This window comes from Schistocerca cancellata, chromosome 2 (genome assembly GCF_023864275.1).
Source record: "Schistocerca cancellata isolate TAMUIC-IGC-003103 chromosome 2, iqSchCanc2.1, whole genome shotgun sequence".
Taxonomy (NCBI): Eukaryota; Metazoa; Arthropoda; class Insecta; order Orthoptera; family Acrididae; genus Schistocerca; species Schistocerca cancellata.
The window spans coordinates 631,561,077-631,575,565 of NC_064627.1; the positions used below are offsets into that span (position 1 = coordinate 631,561,077).

Consider the following 14,489-nt stretch of genomic DNA (forward strand, 5'->3'; position numbering starts at 1 on the left):
CTTAACATGTATGCGAACATCAACATAGTTTAAGTTGAAGACCGAACAGCCGACAAATAATGCCTACAGACAGATCACACGACAGTTATCGAGTTTATGCTTCCATTCTATCTTTAAGTACAGGTGATATACAGAGTGTCGGTTTCATTTGGGTGCTCAGAAGACACAACTAGATAATGAAAACACTACGATAGACATAAAACCCTACCACCCAATATCACTGCCACCCGAATGACACGTCGCAGTTCTTAATATAAAATCGTCATATTTATAGCACATCATTTGAATCTTCCTATCATTCAGTTATTTTTTATTGGTTCACTACCCATACCCATTAAGCAAACGGGTAGTCAGTAAGAGCGTCTAAGGAAAAAAATTCTCCTTCACATAAACCGACACTTTCTCATTCAATAGTGTTTAATTTCTTAATTAATTTAGACACTGGTTCAGTTTCCAACCAAAGTTACGCAACAAAGTACTTCAGATCCGGGTAGTCTATCTGCATTCCGTAGAATGAGGTAATTTGCTATAATGACAGAGCTATCACCCGCGTACGTTTTAACCAGCTTATTGTACATATGCAGCCAATAGTCAAGTAATTTTTATTGTAGATTCTGTACCTTCGGAACAGATGCATACTTCGAGCACAGTTAGTAATTATTTTAGAAAGTAATTTGACTAATTTCATCTTACATTTTCAGTGTTTAATGTCACTAGAATAATATCAGAAGCACTCTCGACGACTAAACTTGCTGTGTTTTGTGTGTAATTTCAGATCCGAAACTGTGAGTTGTCTGGTCTGCATGACCTCAATGACGGGTCAGAATATGTGCGTGGCAAAATTGCGGAGTATATGAACAAACTTATCAGCTTTGGAGTTGCAGGTTTCAGGTAATTACATAACTAATACCACCCGTAACTTCTTTCTAGGTGCTACTTTGGCTTATCCGCCACTAAGTAGTCGTAAATTATATCCAACCAAAAATATCCGATGTGGATCATACTTGGGTCAAAGTATCAGATGCCGTATCTAAGACGTATTGCTTAAGATGCGGATTAAGACATGTAAAAGCACAGTACAATATTAATAAAATCTTTTGTGAGTGGTTGCGGATCAGATGTAGACGTCTGCTGGAAATTGCTGCTTCTGAGCTTCATGTGGAACTAAGGTATGCAGTAAAAGAAGACAGCACAGATACAACAAAACTTTGGTTATGAAGGTACTATTGCCAAAACTCTTGTGTCCTTCGATCGTAGACGGCAGTTCAGCTTTCTGCATACCTTTTGTTTCTCCGTCATATTGTCGCGTACATGAGGAACAACTAAATACTTGATTCCTTTCTGGATTCCCCTCCGAAAATTCCTGTGTTTCTGACATCTTCGGAAATATGCGTTTGTTCATTGTAACATCTTATTCCCACTTGATTTACCATGGTCACACACATCGAGAAATGTTTCATTGATCCATGGCACTTTGCGCATCGTTGTTTCACATTACTACTCTTTGTCAACGACAAAGGCCCTTGCTGGACAATTGAAATCCATTTTCCGTTCAAAATAAACCTTAATACGCTGTGAATGCCACCCGTGGAAGATAACAACAAATGATTACTGAGTTGTCAGTCTGACCCTTGACAATACTCGATGGCTTTTGTACGTTAAAATGTTAGGAGGCCATCTTGTTAAATGTTCTGAAATTTCGAGCACTCTTCCTGTAGAATTTCATCACTGGTTTCCATCCGAATGTTCCATGGTAAACCTTAGTCACTGTATGTGTTAGGTAAGTAACTAGTAACTTCAATAATCGATTTTCTATTGAGCTAGAGTAATAGCAATTGTGTTTGCATTTTGCTTTCCTGGAATCGTCAGGATGGATCCGTTTTGAGTAGTCAAGGTTTCTGGAGCACAGCGTTGCACCCAAAATGTAGCCGCGTTCCTGTGACTGCACTTCTAACACTGGAAAGCTATTTCCACGAAGTACAGGAAAATGCCCACCGGTTATGCAGTAGCTGGCGTTATAATCGTCTTTCGGATGTTGATGTCATTCTTTCTTTCCGTACTTGGGGAGAAAAATTAGAGAGATATTCTGCCTTATGCAAGACAACTAAAAAAAGATGTCTTGTATAAGGCGGAATATCACTCCAAAACAGCATTATGCTCAGGATGGTCTGGATACATTTTGCTGGAACAATGTGAATATTCTTATGGCGGCATAAAAACATTTCCATTCAATTTTTGTGATGGTGTTCCTAGTTTCTTTAGCTACAAAGCACTAGTTTCCGACAACTGTTTTTTGTTACTAGTTTCTTTAGCTACAAAGCACTAGTTTTCGACAACTGTTTTTTTTTTTCAGTTATCTAGGAACAGAAGTCTTTTCCCGCCTCTCGTCTTATTTGTCAATACTGATGAAAGAGGGAAGGTCTATGTAAAATGTTGAAAGATAATATACGCTCTAACTCAATGTCTATTTCTACCAGCCGACATGACACAGTCGTTAAACGCAATAGAATCGCCGCAAGAGACAATGGAGTTCTTACGCCCCAAGCGGTTATGTTCATTTCGAATTTTCATTTATGTGAATGTCTGGTGATTTCGCGATTTTCTGCAACATCCTCGTCCAATCTCTGTCTCTAATTACATCGTTTCGATTTCACATTAATTACTAACAGAAAATTTCGTAGTCTTCTTCGTATAGGGTGCTACACAGCCTTGAATGAATAAAACTGCCTCAGAATTCCTTTACGGACCCCAGATAAGTACGTCGGTAACTAGTGGCGCCGAAATCTCAAATTATACAGGGTGTCCCAAGACGAAGGGCCAATATTCAGGGAAATCACAGAAATGATCATTCTAAGCTAAAAAGCCACGTACACATGGGCTCGAAAATGTGGAACTCAAGAGCAATGGACACTTTATCTTCCGTACTGTGAAACCAAATCTCTTATACTGCACTCCATATTGTGAGACGTGGTGTTGTGGGCCAAAACAAGGACAAAATGTCGAGTAAGCATGCGCTCTGAAGTGCATACCCTAGGAGCTATGAGCACGCGTTCATCTTCGCTACCGTCAAAGAAATTTCGGAAGGCATAGAAGAGATCTGCTCAGCAGCATCGAAAATGAAGTGCTCATCGCGCTTACACTTTTTTGCTTCGAGTGATCGTCCTTGTCTTACCCCTGAACAATGGTAATGTCTCCTAGGGACACGCTGTATTGTCACAACGTAAGGTCCGTTGAGGACTATAGCTCTCTGTCTGTAGAAGAACGAACTGTATTCTAACTGGTTTCTCTGAGATATCATAGCTCACAAATACAATCAATAGTCCGACAAGAGCATCACATTGCATAGAGACCATAAAAGTATTCGTTAGTACAAGGAGACTTTAGACGCTTTGTGCAGTTGGTAATGGCATGGTCACGAAGAATATACATATTTGTATCAAGAAAAGGACAGCAGGATTTACCCGTCGTAGCAGTCAAGATATTTTTACGGGTCGTAGGATTACAAAACAATGTCTACGGAACAGATTGAAAACATTCGGTTCCATGTAATTGGCGAATTTAGTTCTACAGGCTTTTGGCCGTTGTCCAAGGTCTATTTCTGTAGCAAACTTTTCGTCTGCTAATACGGGAAACATCTTCAGAGGCTATAAATATGAGATGGCAGTTTCAAACTTAAATAATCTCAGTAAGCCAAACTGTTTGCACGTTTCAACGCAACTGTTGGTACGTGACGTCATCAGTATGCTGCCTGGGATCATGGCGTCGCACCGACTAGTGTTATAAAGAATACTTGGTGCTGTTGGCTTTATTTAGCTCTGAGGCCGCAGTTCGCTCAGTTTCAATCCTCCTTCTTTTCTGGTAATGCTATTTTTGTGCTTTTGAATTTCTATGGCCTCCCTGTACATCATAGCTTAATAATAAACGGATCTAGATCTGCTGTTCATATGTAATATTCAGTTTTACCATATTCTCTAAACTTATTAACTTCCTGCGTCTTTGTAGAGTCTGATGAGGTCTCTATCATTAGGAGATGAAACGTTACACATACATATACGCCTTGGCCCACGCCTAATGCCTACAAAACAGAATCTAATAAGGATGGGAATCCCGGTCACGAAAGCCTGCATTGTAAGATCCAAATCTTTGCTTTGTAACAGATATCACAATCTGAGTGTCTGCAAATGTTGCCAATAACTTATTGACATGAAGCACTGAAACAAAATAAAACATTCATGTGACACAAGTAGAGAAGTGAATGCCATACATATTCGGGGAGAAAAATGGTTCAAATGGCTCTAAGCACTATGGGACTTAACATCTGAGGTCATCAGTCCCCTAGACTTAGAACTACTTAAACCTAACTAACCTAAGGACATCACACACGTCCATGCCCGAGGATTCGAATCTGCGACAGTAGCAGCAGCGCGGTTCCGGACTGAAGCACCGAGAACCGCTCGCCCACAGCATTCGGGGAGAAATAGTCTGGACTTCCATTATTGCCAACTACCACTGACGAAGTATTGAGTACAGGTGTCAAGCCACTCGTACAGACTGTAAAAAAGAAACATTTTTGTGAAGCTGCTTCACCACCAATGAGACGCTACCAGAAGGAAATGTACATAATCGTGGCTAGACAAAATTTAAGTCTGGTTATACTACTATTCATGCACACAGCAGTCATTTGTGGCTTGGATAGGTCGATAAAGCAAATGTTGCTTCCCCATAACATCCCCACTGCATGCCCCACCTGGGTATTGCTTACTGTTATTTGTAATCGGACTATAATTTTTATGCATTGTGCTTTGAGAAAGCGATGGAATATACGACGTGACGAGAAAGGATTTTCGATTTAAGGTTCCAATAATGTCGAACTGTTATTGAGATGTTGAAACAATTATGTGAATATACGTAGAACAGTTTCTTTGATTAAACAAATTATATTAGTACCATATACACACATGAAAGTTCCGCAACCTGTACAGAAAATTGGAATAGAGATTAACACAAACATTATTTCCACCCCTTTTTATTGCTCATGGAAACCACACATTTCATGTTGTACCACCATGCAGCAAGACCTTCAGAGGTGGTCGTCCAGATTGCTGTACGCACCGGTACTTCTAATAGCCAGTAGCACGTCCTGTTGCATTGATGCATGCCTGTCGTGACACACTATCCACAAGTTCATCAAGGCACTGTTGGTCCCAATGGTCCCACTCCTCAACAGCCATTCGGCATAGATCTCTCAGAATGGTTGGTGGGTCACGTTGTCCATTAACAGCCTTTTCAAATCTATCCCAGGCATGTTCGATAGTGTTCATGTCTCAGAACATGCTGGCCACTCTATTCGAGCAATGTCGTTATCCTAAAAGAAGTCATTCACAATATGTGCACAATGGGGGCGCAAATTGTCGTCCATGAAGACGAATGCTTTGTCAATATGCTGCCAATATGGTTGCACTATCGGTTGGAGGATGGCATTCACGTATATCGTACAGCCGTTACGGCGCCTTCCATGATCACCAGCAGCGTACGTCGGCCCCACATAATGCCACCCCAAAACTGCGGGGAACCTCCACCTTGCCACACTCCCTGGACAGTGTGTCTGAGACGTTCAGCCTGACCGGGTTGCCTCCAAACACGTCTCCAACGATTGTCTGGTTGAAGGCATATGCGACACACATTGGTGAATACATGCCAATCCTGAGCAGTCCATTCGGCATGTTGTTGGGCCAATCGACACCGCGCTGCATGGAGTCGTGGTTGCAAAGATGGTTATCGCCATGGACGTCGGGAATGAAGTTGCGCATCATGCAGCCTATTGCACACAGTTTGAGTCGTAACACGACGTCTTGTGGCCATAATCCGTAGGTAGCGGTCATCCACTGCAGTAGTAGCCCTTCGGTGACCTGAGCGAGGCATGTCATCCAAAGTTCCTGTCTCTCTGTACCTCCTCCATCTCCGAACAACATCACTTTGGTTCCCTCTGAGACGCCTGGACACTTTTCCCTTATTGAGAGTCATTCCTGGCACAAAGTTACAATGCGGACGCGATCGAAACGCGGTATTGACCGTCTAGGCGTGGTTGGACTGTAGGTAACACCAGCCGTATGCCTCCTTTCTGGTGGAATGACTGGAACTGATCGGCTGTCGGACCTCCTCCATCTAATAGGCGCTGCTCATGCATTTTGTTTACGCCTTTGGGCGGGTTTAGTGACATCTGTAAACAGTCAAAGGGACTGTGTCTGTGATACAATATCCAAAGTCAACGTCTGTCTTCAGGAGTTCGGGCAACCAGGCTGATGCAAAACACACTTTGATTTGTGTATTTGTTGTTCTCAACCGTTTCTGTGGACATCTTTATACTACCTCACAAATCTACGGTATGTTACTTACACTTCGTTGCATTTGCACCTTAGTATACATATTAATCTTGGAAATTGTTAGCTTATAACCAACAATACTGATAGCGGAGCTTCCTAAACTTGCATGACATCACGAAGTTCAGCCTAATCGACGCTCAAATTAAAATATTATTTATTACGCACCCATATATAATTACGTTTGCTTTCATTGCCTCTTTCCGCTACTTCATTTAGAATCGATGCAGCAAAGCACATGTGGCCTAGCAATCTCGCTTTGATTTATGGCGCACTTAATGATCTCAACAGTTATTATTTTGGGAGTGGAAAGAGGCCATTCATCTATCAGGAAGTAATTGATCCAGGTAAGGCATCAGTGGACGGTGCGTATAATCCTGTTTATATCTTAATTTGTAAATGATACCTGTTTCAGTGATACTCATTTTACGCAACCTTTACAGGTAACGAAGGAGTAAAGAAAGCTGAGTACGTCGGCTTGGGAAGAGTCTGCGAATTCAAGTATGGAACGGAACTTGCAACTTGCTTTAACAGAAGTAATCCGATGAAATACTTGTACAACTTCGGTAAGAATACGAGCTTATGGTACAGTTTGTATGAATGATTTAACAAACAAATATCCTCTTCCTCGCTCTTAACGAAATATGCTAGGCATGTTCATTTAATAATTAATTGATTCTAATTGCGAGATGTGTTGGTAGTATGATTGTTAAACTTAATTTGAACAGTGACAATAATTGCTACGTTCTAGATACCGTGGACGACAAAATTGTTTGCTACGCGACGTTTGTACATTGAACACATCCGAAAATTTTGTGTTGAAACTACTTCTTTCATTAAATCTCTGCAGAAAATGTCTGCAGCCATTTTGAAATGTTCCGCAGGTGAGACGTGGGGTCTCGTGAATGGCAACAACGCTCTAGTGTTCATCGACAACCATGATAATCAGAGGGGACATGGTGGTGCTGGCGAAGTTCTCACATTCCAGACACCGAAGCTTTACAAAGTAAGTGCTCATGGTTCATTCTTCTTTAAAGGTGATTTATAGAGTCGTACTCTGTAAATCATGTTACTTGCTACGTTATTAGTGTGGATGCACTGAAGGATTACTTACAACATAATGCTACGTTACCAAGAACGGAATATTGGCTGACAGGCTGCAAATTCAGAACAATATCATAGCACACAAGGTGTCGAATTGTGTAAAGAATCAAAGCGTTATGAGTTTCTGAAGGGATTAGGAGCTATAGAACTAATTTTAATTTATTTTAATAGAATATACAGTAAATAGCATGACTAATGGCGAAAACTAAGAGAAACAAAATCATTCTGGTAAACATGGGTTCATATACGAGTTGCTTACTAAATAACTGTAATCGTGCGGTTACGAAAAACCGCTAACTTCAGTGCGAATTATTATTCCACTTACTACAAATGAATCTAAAATGTGACCTTTCTTTAAAGTCCCTATCTTTTTGGGCTCTAACTTGACGAAAATCCAAATTTTGTTCTTGAGTTACCGCACCAACGTTTCTACATCTACATCTACATAGATACTCCAAAAGCTGCTCGGTGGAGGTTCCATTCGGAAAGAGAGCGAGGGAAAAACGACTATCTATATGCCTCCGTGCGAGCCCAAATTTATTGTATCTTATTTTCGTTGTCCTTACGCGCAATTGATTTTGGCGGCAGTAGAATCGTTCTGTAGTCAGCTTCAAATGCCGGTTCTCTAAATTTTCTCAATAGTGTTTCTCGAAAGGGACGTGCCTTCCCTCCAGGGATTATCAATTGAGTCTCCGAATCATTACCGTAACACTTACATGTTTATCGAACCTACCGGTAACAAATCTAGCAGCCCGCCTGTGAATTGCTTCGCGTCCTCCTTCAAACTGACCTGATACGGATCCAAACACTCGAGCAGTACTCAAGAATAGGTCGTACCAGCGGTCTATACGGGATTTCCTTTACAGGTGAACCACATTTTCCTAAAATTCTCCCAATAAACCGAAAATGAACATTCGCCTAGCCTGCCACACTTATCATATTCTCGTTCCATTTCATATCGCTTTGCAGCATTGCACCCGCATACTTAAACGACTTGTCTGTGTCCAGTAGGACAAACATTACAGGTTTGTTCTTGCTACTCATTTGCATTTAACCTACATTTTCTCCATATTTAAAGCTGGCTGACATTTATCGCACCAACTGGAAATATTGTTTAAGTCGTCTTGTGTCTTCCTATAGTTACTCAACACCTTACCGTACGCCACAGCATCATCAGCAGAAGCAACCGAAGACTACTACACCCCCTGCCCGCCAAGTCATTGATGTATGTAGAGAACAACAGCGTTCCTATCATACTACCCTGAAGAACACTCGCGGTCGGGAACAAGATACTGGTTTCCATTACTTTAAAAATCTCCAGGCTAGTCACATATCAGTTAACTTGTTCCATATGCTTGTACCTTGGTTAACAGCCTGCAATGAGGCACCGTGTCAAATGTTTTCCGGAAATCTAAAAATATGGAATCTGCCTGTCACCCCTCTCCCATAGTTCGCAACATACCAGGTAAGATAAAGGCAAGCGGAGTTTCGCACGAGCGACGCTTTCTAAAACCAAGATGATACGTGGACATAAGCTTCTCAGCTTCAAAAAGTTTATTGTATTCGAACTGAAAATATGTTCAAGGATTCTGCAGCAAACCGAAGTTAGACACATTATTCTCTGATTTTGCTTGACCGCTCTTTGACCCTTCTTGTATATTGGAGTCGCCTGCGCTGTTTTCCACTCGCTAAGGACTTTGTACTGGGCGAGAGATTCACGATAAATGCAGGCTAGATGAGGTGCCAATGCCGTAGAGTACTGTTTGTAAAAGAGAATTGGGATTCCATCCGGCACTGTATTTTACCATTAGGCTACCAGACGCGATTTAGGAAAACTACGAGAAATGCAAATTTGGATGTCGGGGGAGGGAGGGGTCATTCGAACCCTTAACTTCAGAAAGCAAGTACATGTCTTAAACATACTGGTATGTAGCAAGTTTCAGTTGTAGCATATGTGTCATAATCAGTAACGAGAAGAAATTTTACTCTACGATGATGACGAAGAATTATTAGTGTGCGCGCACGACAGTAAGATCTTTAGCACTTGTCTTAAAATTAAATGAGACGAGTGTATTTAAAGGTCACAAAATTATTAAAATTGTAACTACAAGGAAAAACATGTAACTACGATAATCACGTGCATTGCAGATCGATAACTTAGAGGAAATAGTAGGGAAAACAATTAATATATTACAGCAGATAGCTGTGCCCGAACATCCCTGGAATAAAAAGGATCAGCCAGCCACCAACTCCAGCATAAATCCTTAGACTGGAGACCAGACACTAAATACTTTAAATTCTTCACCACTTACGTCTCTTTGACATATACAACAGAGACAGTTCCCTGCCAAAATTCGCTTCCATGCTATCACACTGTGAAACGCACTCTGTTAAAGTGTGGCATTCAGTGATTTGCACGCGACAAGTGTAACAGACTGGCAGCTCCTCTCGCCAAAGTAGGAAACCATGTGTCAGAGGACAGTGTCCAACTCGGAGGCAGGTCAGGGTCACTTCATCCATTCTCAGTGATCCGCAGAAGAAACAGATTGGCCGGGTAGTTGGCGTCGCTAAGCGCAGATTATTGTCCCTCATGGTCAGCTACTCTTCCCCCACCGCCACCGCCACCGCCACCTCCCTCACAGACAGACACACACACATACACAGACACACACACACACATACACACACACACACACACACACACACACACACACACACACACACACACACACACACACACACACACACACAACTGCATGGATGTTCGACACAACAGTGAAATTACAGCCTGAAGGGGAATAGCACAGTGTGTCACGTCGTGTTCCTTGTAGCACTCCTTGACAGCTTAGTCTGCTCGTTCGTTTCCCCACATTTCCACATGCCCCGATGTCCAGCAGATTGATACCTGCTTCCCCGCTTGGATGATTTACAGCTGGTCCCGTATTGGCTAGGCCACTTTTTCAGCTGCATACACTTGGTGCATCGATTCTAGAGAATTAAGGGAGTCGGAGAAAATGATAACTGTTTACCCTGGAGACACCTGATCTGCTAGAGTGCCTTCAGGATAACATGGACCTCTCCAGTAAATGTAGTATATGCAGGGTACTGCGAATCTTGAAGATATGGTCGGGGAATGCCGCTGAACAGCCAAGGTAATACTCTTCTTTGGAACTACTAGTGTATACAACTTTAAAGCTGTGATGCCTATCTAAAATATTAAAAATCACAGACTGAAATGTAAAATCTGGAGTGTAATATTTTTTCCAGTTCGTCAAGTCTAAACTAATTTTGGGCCTCCGTAGGAGCCAACCATTAAAATCACTTACACCCATCTCTAAAAATTCAAATGGTTTAAATGGGTCTGAGCACTATGGGACTAGAACTTAGAACTACTTAAACCTAACTAACCTAAGGACATCGCACACATACATGCCTGAGGCAGGATTCGACCCTGCGACCGTAGCGGTCGCGCTGTTCCAGACTGAAGCGCCTAGAATCGCTCGGCCGCACCCGCCGGCCATCATGATGTTCGAAACACAGTATATTTACCAAAATCCTACAACAAATCAACGTTACCGAATGGGTCTGTACTCTGAAATAAACCTGACAGGTACACAACAAGGACGAGAGTCCTTCTGTTTATTAAGTGATTTAAGATACTTCACTACATCGAGAATATCTACTTTTAAGTTACTGATGTTTGCAGTTGGTCTCGATGCAAGTTCTGGGATATTTACTCCGTCTTCTTTGGTGGCACTGTCATCAGTAACATTACCATTATTATCGCACTGTGAAGGTATTGATTGCGTCTAGCCACTGGTGTATTTTACATGCGACCAGAATCTCTATGGGCATTCTGCTTGAGCTTGAGGCAGAATTTCGCTGTGGAATCTATTAAAAGCATCTCGTATAGACGTCCGCGCTGAATTTCGAACTTATGTAAAATTTCGCCAATCTAGGAGGTATTGCGTTCTTTCACATTTCTCACGCTTCCGCGGTGCTTCTGCAATAGTGTTCTGACATGTTTTGAAAACCAAGAGGGATCACTGTCATCTCTTATTAATTTATTTGGTATATGTTCGCCAGCCGCGGTGGTCTAACGGTTCTGGCGCTGCAGTCCGGAACCGCGGGACTGCTACGGTCGCAGGTTCGAATCCTGCCTCGGGCATGGGTGTGTGTGATGTCCTTAGGTTAGTTAGGTTTAAGGCCTCGGGCATGGGTGTGTGTGATGTCCTTAGGTTAGTTAGGTTTAAGTAGTTCTAAGTTCTAGGGGACTTATGACCTAAGATGTTGAGTCCCATAGTGCTCAGAGCCATTTATTTGGTATATGTTCCTTAGTTGCTGTCGATACCATTTCTTTGAATATAAACCACATTTACATCATAGTTTACTGGTAAAAGCACTGCGTCAATTCTACCAACATTTCACGAGATGGAATCTTTGATGCTCTAAATGGCGAGTCTTCAGAATACGTGCTTTAGCCTTTGTAAGGCGTAATTTAATATTTCTGCACTGCACAAGATGGTCTTTAATGTTTTATTTTCTATAAAGTACTGGGAAAACGACCCATAGTTTACACCGGTTTATTTCAGTCCAACTGTAGCGAAAACCAAACGATTAACTTTTTTTACAGTTCAGGCGTCCCTTAAGTGTTTGTCGTTAAACACTGAATTTGTTTGCAGATGGCAAGTGCATTCATGTTGGCTTGGCCTTACGGATTTCCACGAGTGATGTCTAGCTACGTATTCAGCACCTCTGACGATGGTCCACCACAGGACAGCAACCAGGCCATCATATCACCTACTATCAATGCGGATGACTCCTGCGCTAGACCATGGGTTTGCGAGCATCGATGGAGACAGATCTACAACATGGTCGGATTCAGGAATGCTGTCGGATGTGAGTGTGTTGGGCATCAGTATCCATTAGTTTCAGTCGCTACTAACACTTGTATAATAACTCCCAAACTGCGACCTATATGAAACAATGAAGCAGAGTCACAGTGCACAGCAGTGATTGCCAAATTCTCATTTGAATAATTCAGAAAAGTATCTTCTGCTTTTTGTCCATTATTACCAACGTGAGGTGCATTGTAATATGTAGTTATTCTTGCACTATGGTATACAGGGAATGCTCACTACATTCTTCATGCCCACAGCTGGCGCTGTGGCCAACTGGTGGGACAATGGCAATTATCAGATTGCCTTCTCCAGGGGAAACGTTGGCTTTGTGGCTTTCAACAACGAGGCGAGTTCTGACCTCAAACGGACACTTCAGGTGAGATTTTGATTACTATCATTCTGCATTCACAAACAGATGTTCCGAATACGTTTACAGCCATAGTGTATCCACAGACGGGTCTTCCTGCTGGCACTTACTGTGACGTCATCTCCGGTAACGTGAGCGGGAGCAGCTGCACCGGTAAAACCATCACTGTTAACTCTGATGGTACGGCCTACATCAGCATCGCCTACAGTGAGGATGACGGCGTGGTTGCTATCCACACTGGCGTAAGTAGTGCCCCCTGACTTAATAATATAAATATGCGAAATTTATTTACAAAAATGTTTCCTTCAGAGTTCGTACCAGGATATCAAGAGGACTTGCTCTCATATTCTCTAGCCCTCTCACAACGTCAGAGAAAGAGCTGTGTCAATTATTGTTATGTAACTTCATTTACTCATAAACTCATTTGGCCCTTCCAGTTATTAACGGATGTCAGGATACTTTCCGCAGAGGTTTTCACAAACTGACACTGCAGTTGCTGGTCGTATTCTGATTTTGAGGATACTTTTCAAGGCTATGTCACTGGTCAGATTATAAGATGTAAGATGTGGAGAAGAGTGTTATGTGATGGAAACTGGATAACCCTGTTCGCTTACTACTGAGAGTAAAGCTACAACACAATGTCATCACTCCTACAAGTTCATTTTTGCATCAAGATTGACTAGATTAATTCATGGTCCCTTAGCTCTCAAATTCCCTGTCAGCCAAGTAACAGTCGTGTTCCTAAACGTCTTCATTGTACTCGAATAGCTGATAAAAGCCAATAGATCTATGGGAATCAGATTCTTTCGCCACTTTCAAACGTCGGGACCACATCAAAGGATAGGTCAATCTCAAATATTCGTAGTTCTTCGATAGGCAGGTATGCAAGACACGCCAACGAAATTATCGACTGTTGACGTTAATACACTTTGCCTTTCATGTAATATTTCAGATTGATGTGTGAATTTTGAATATCATGTATCTAAATGCCTCATTTTAATGTATGTATTTTTCCTTTGTTTTTTCAGGCCAAGGTCTCATAAATTTTCCACTTATGGCCTTCAAGGTGGTTTGCTGCAGCTTTTGTGGGTATTATTGCTTGTCATTAACTGGAGATGTTAAGTACTTTGCAGTCGCAACTGTAACCCAGTATCATGCTATTCCTAGCGTTGTTGTTTAGATTGAATCAGTATCTATTTAACAGGTCGCTACCTGACGAGGGTTTACTTTCACTGATCGAATTAATAATCTGTTATTTTCAATTTACATTTGTAATCTGGTTGCCGATATTGTGTGAAAATGTGTAGGAATGATGTAGTGAACGCATTGTAACGCTGCACTCGCTGATAAATAAATTGTAAATCGTCAAAAGGGGAAAATAATTCCGTCGCCATAGTGTCCAAGAGAAAAGATAGTAATTACTGAAAAAAAAATAAATATATGGAAACCAAAAGTGAGACCAGCTCTAGAAAAGAACATCCATGGCCACATCGAGGGAGCAATGAAACGAGAATAATTCACTCACATATGTTCACTTACCACGCTAGTCAATGGTAAATCTGTCCCTCCCAGATGCGAAATATTCTCCGATATCATTTAGCTGGTGGTAAGGTGTAAATCAAATCGCACTTTTCTATCTTTGTTCTCCTTTCTTTTATCAGTCCCTCCCACAGTGATTTCATTATGTGACAAACATAATACACGATTGTTTGCTTTGTAAGGAGCTTTTACTACTTG

At 41.7% G+C, this 14,489-nt stretch overlaps 1 protein-coding gene across 1 annotated transcript in view; it reads left to right on the forward strand.

The window, feature by feature from the left end:
- Positions 1-14,123, forward strand: part of LOC126162291 (alpha-amylase 2-like) — a 32,104-nt gene extending 17,981 nt beyond the window's left edge. Inside the window, exons 4-11 of the mRNA XM_049918709.1 lie at positions 776-891; positions 6,600-6,727; positions 6,824-6,946; positions 7,265-7,386; positions 12,167-12,383; positions 12,643-12,761; positions 12,839-12,994; positions 13,781-14,123. Coding sequence (XP_049774666.1) covers positions 776-891; positions 6,600-6,727; positions 6,824-6,946; positions 7,265-7,386; positions 12,167-12,383; positions 12,643-12,761; positions 12,839-12,994; positions 13,781-13,795 — 996 coding nt within the window. The 3' untranslated portion in view covers positions 13,796-14,123. The remainder of the gene's footprint in view (positions 1-775; positions 892-6,599; positions 6,728-6,823; positions 6,947-7,264; positions 7,387-12,166; positions 12,384-12,642; positions 12,762-12,838; positions 12,995-13,780) is intronic.
- Positions 14,124-14,489: the final 366 nt, after the last annotated feature.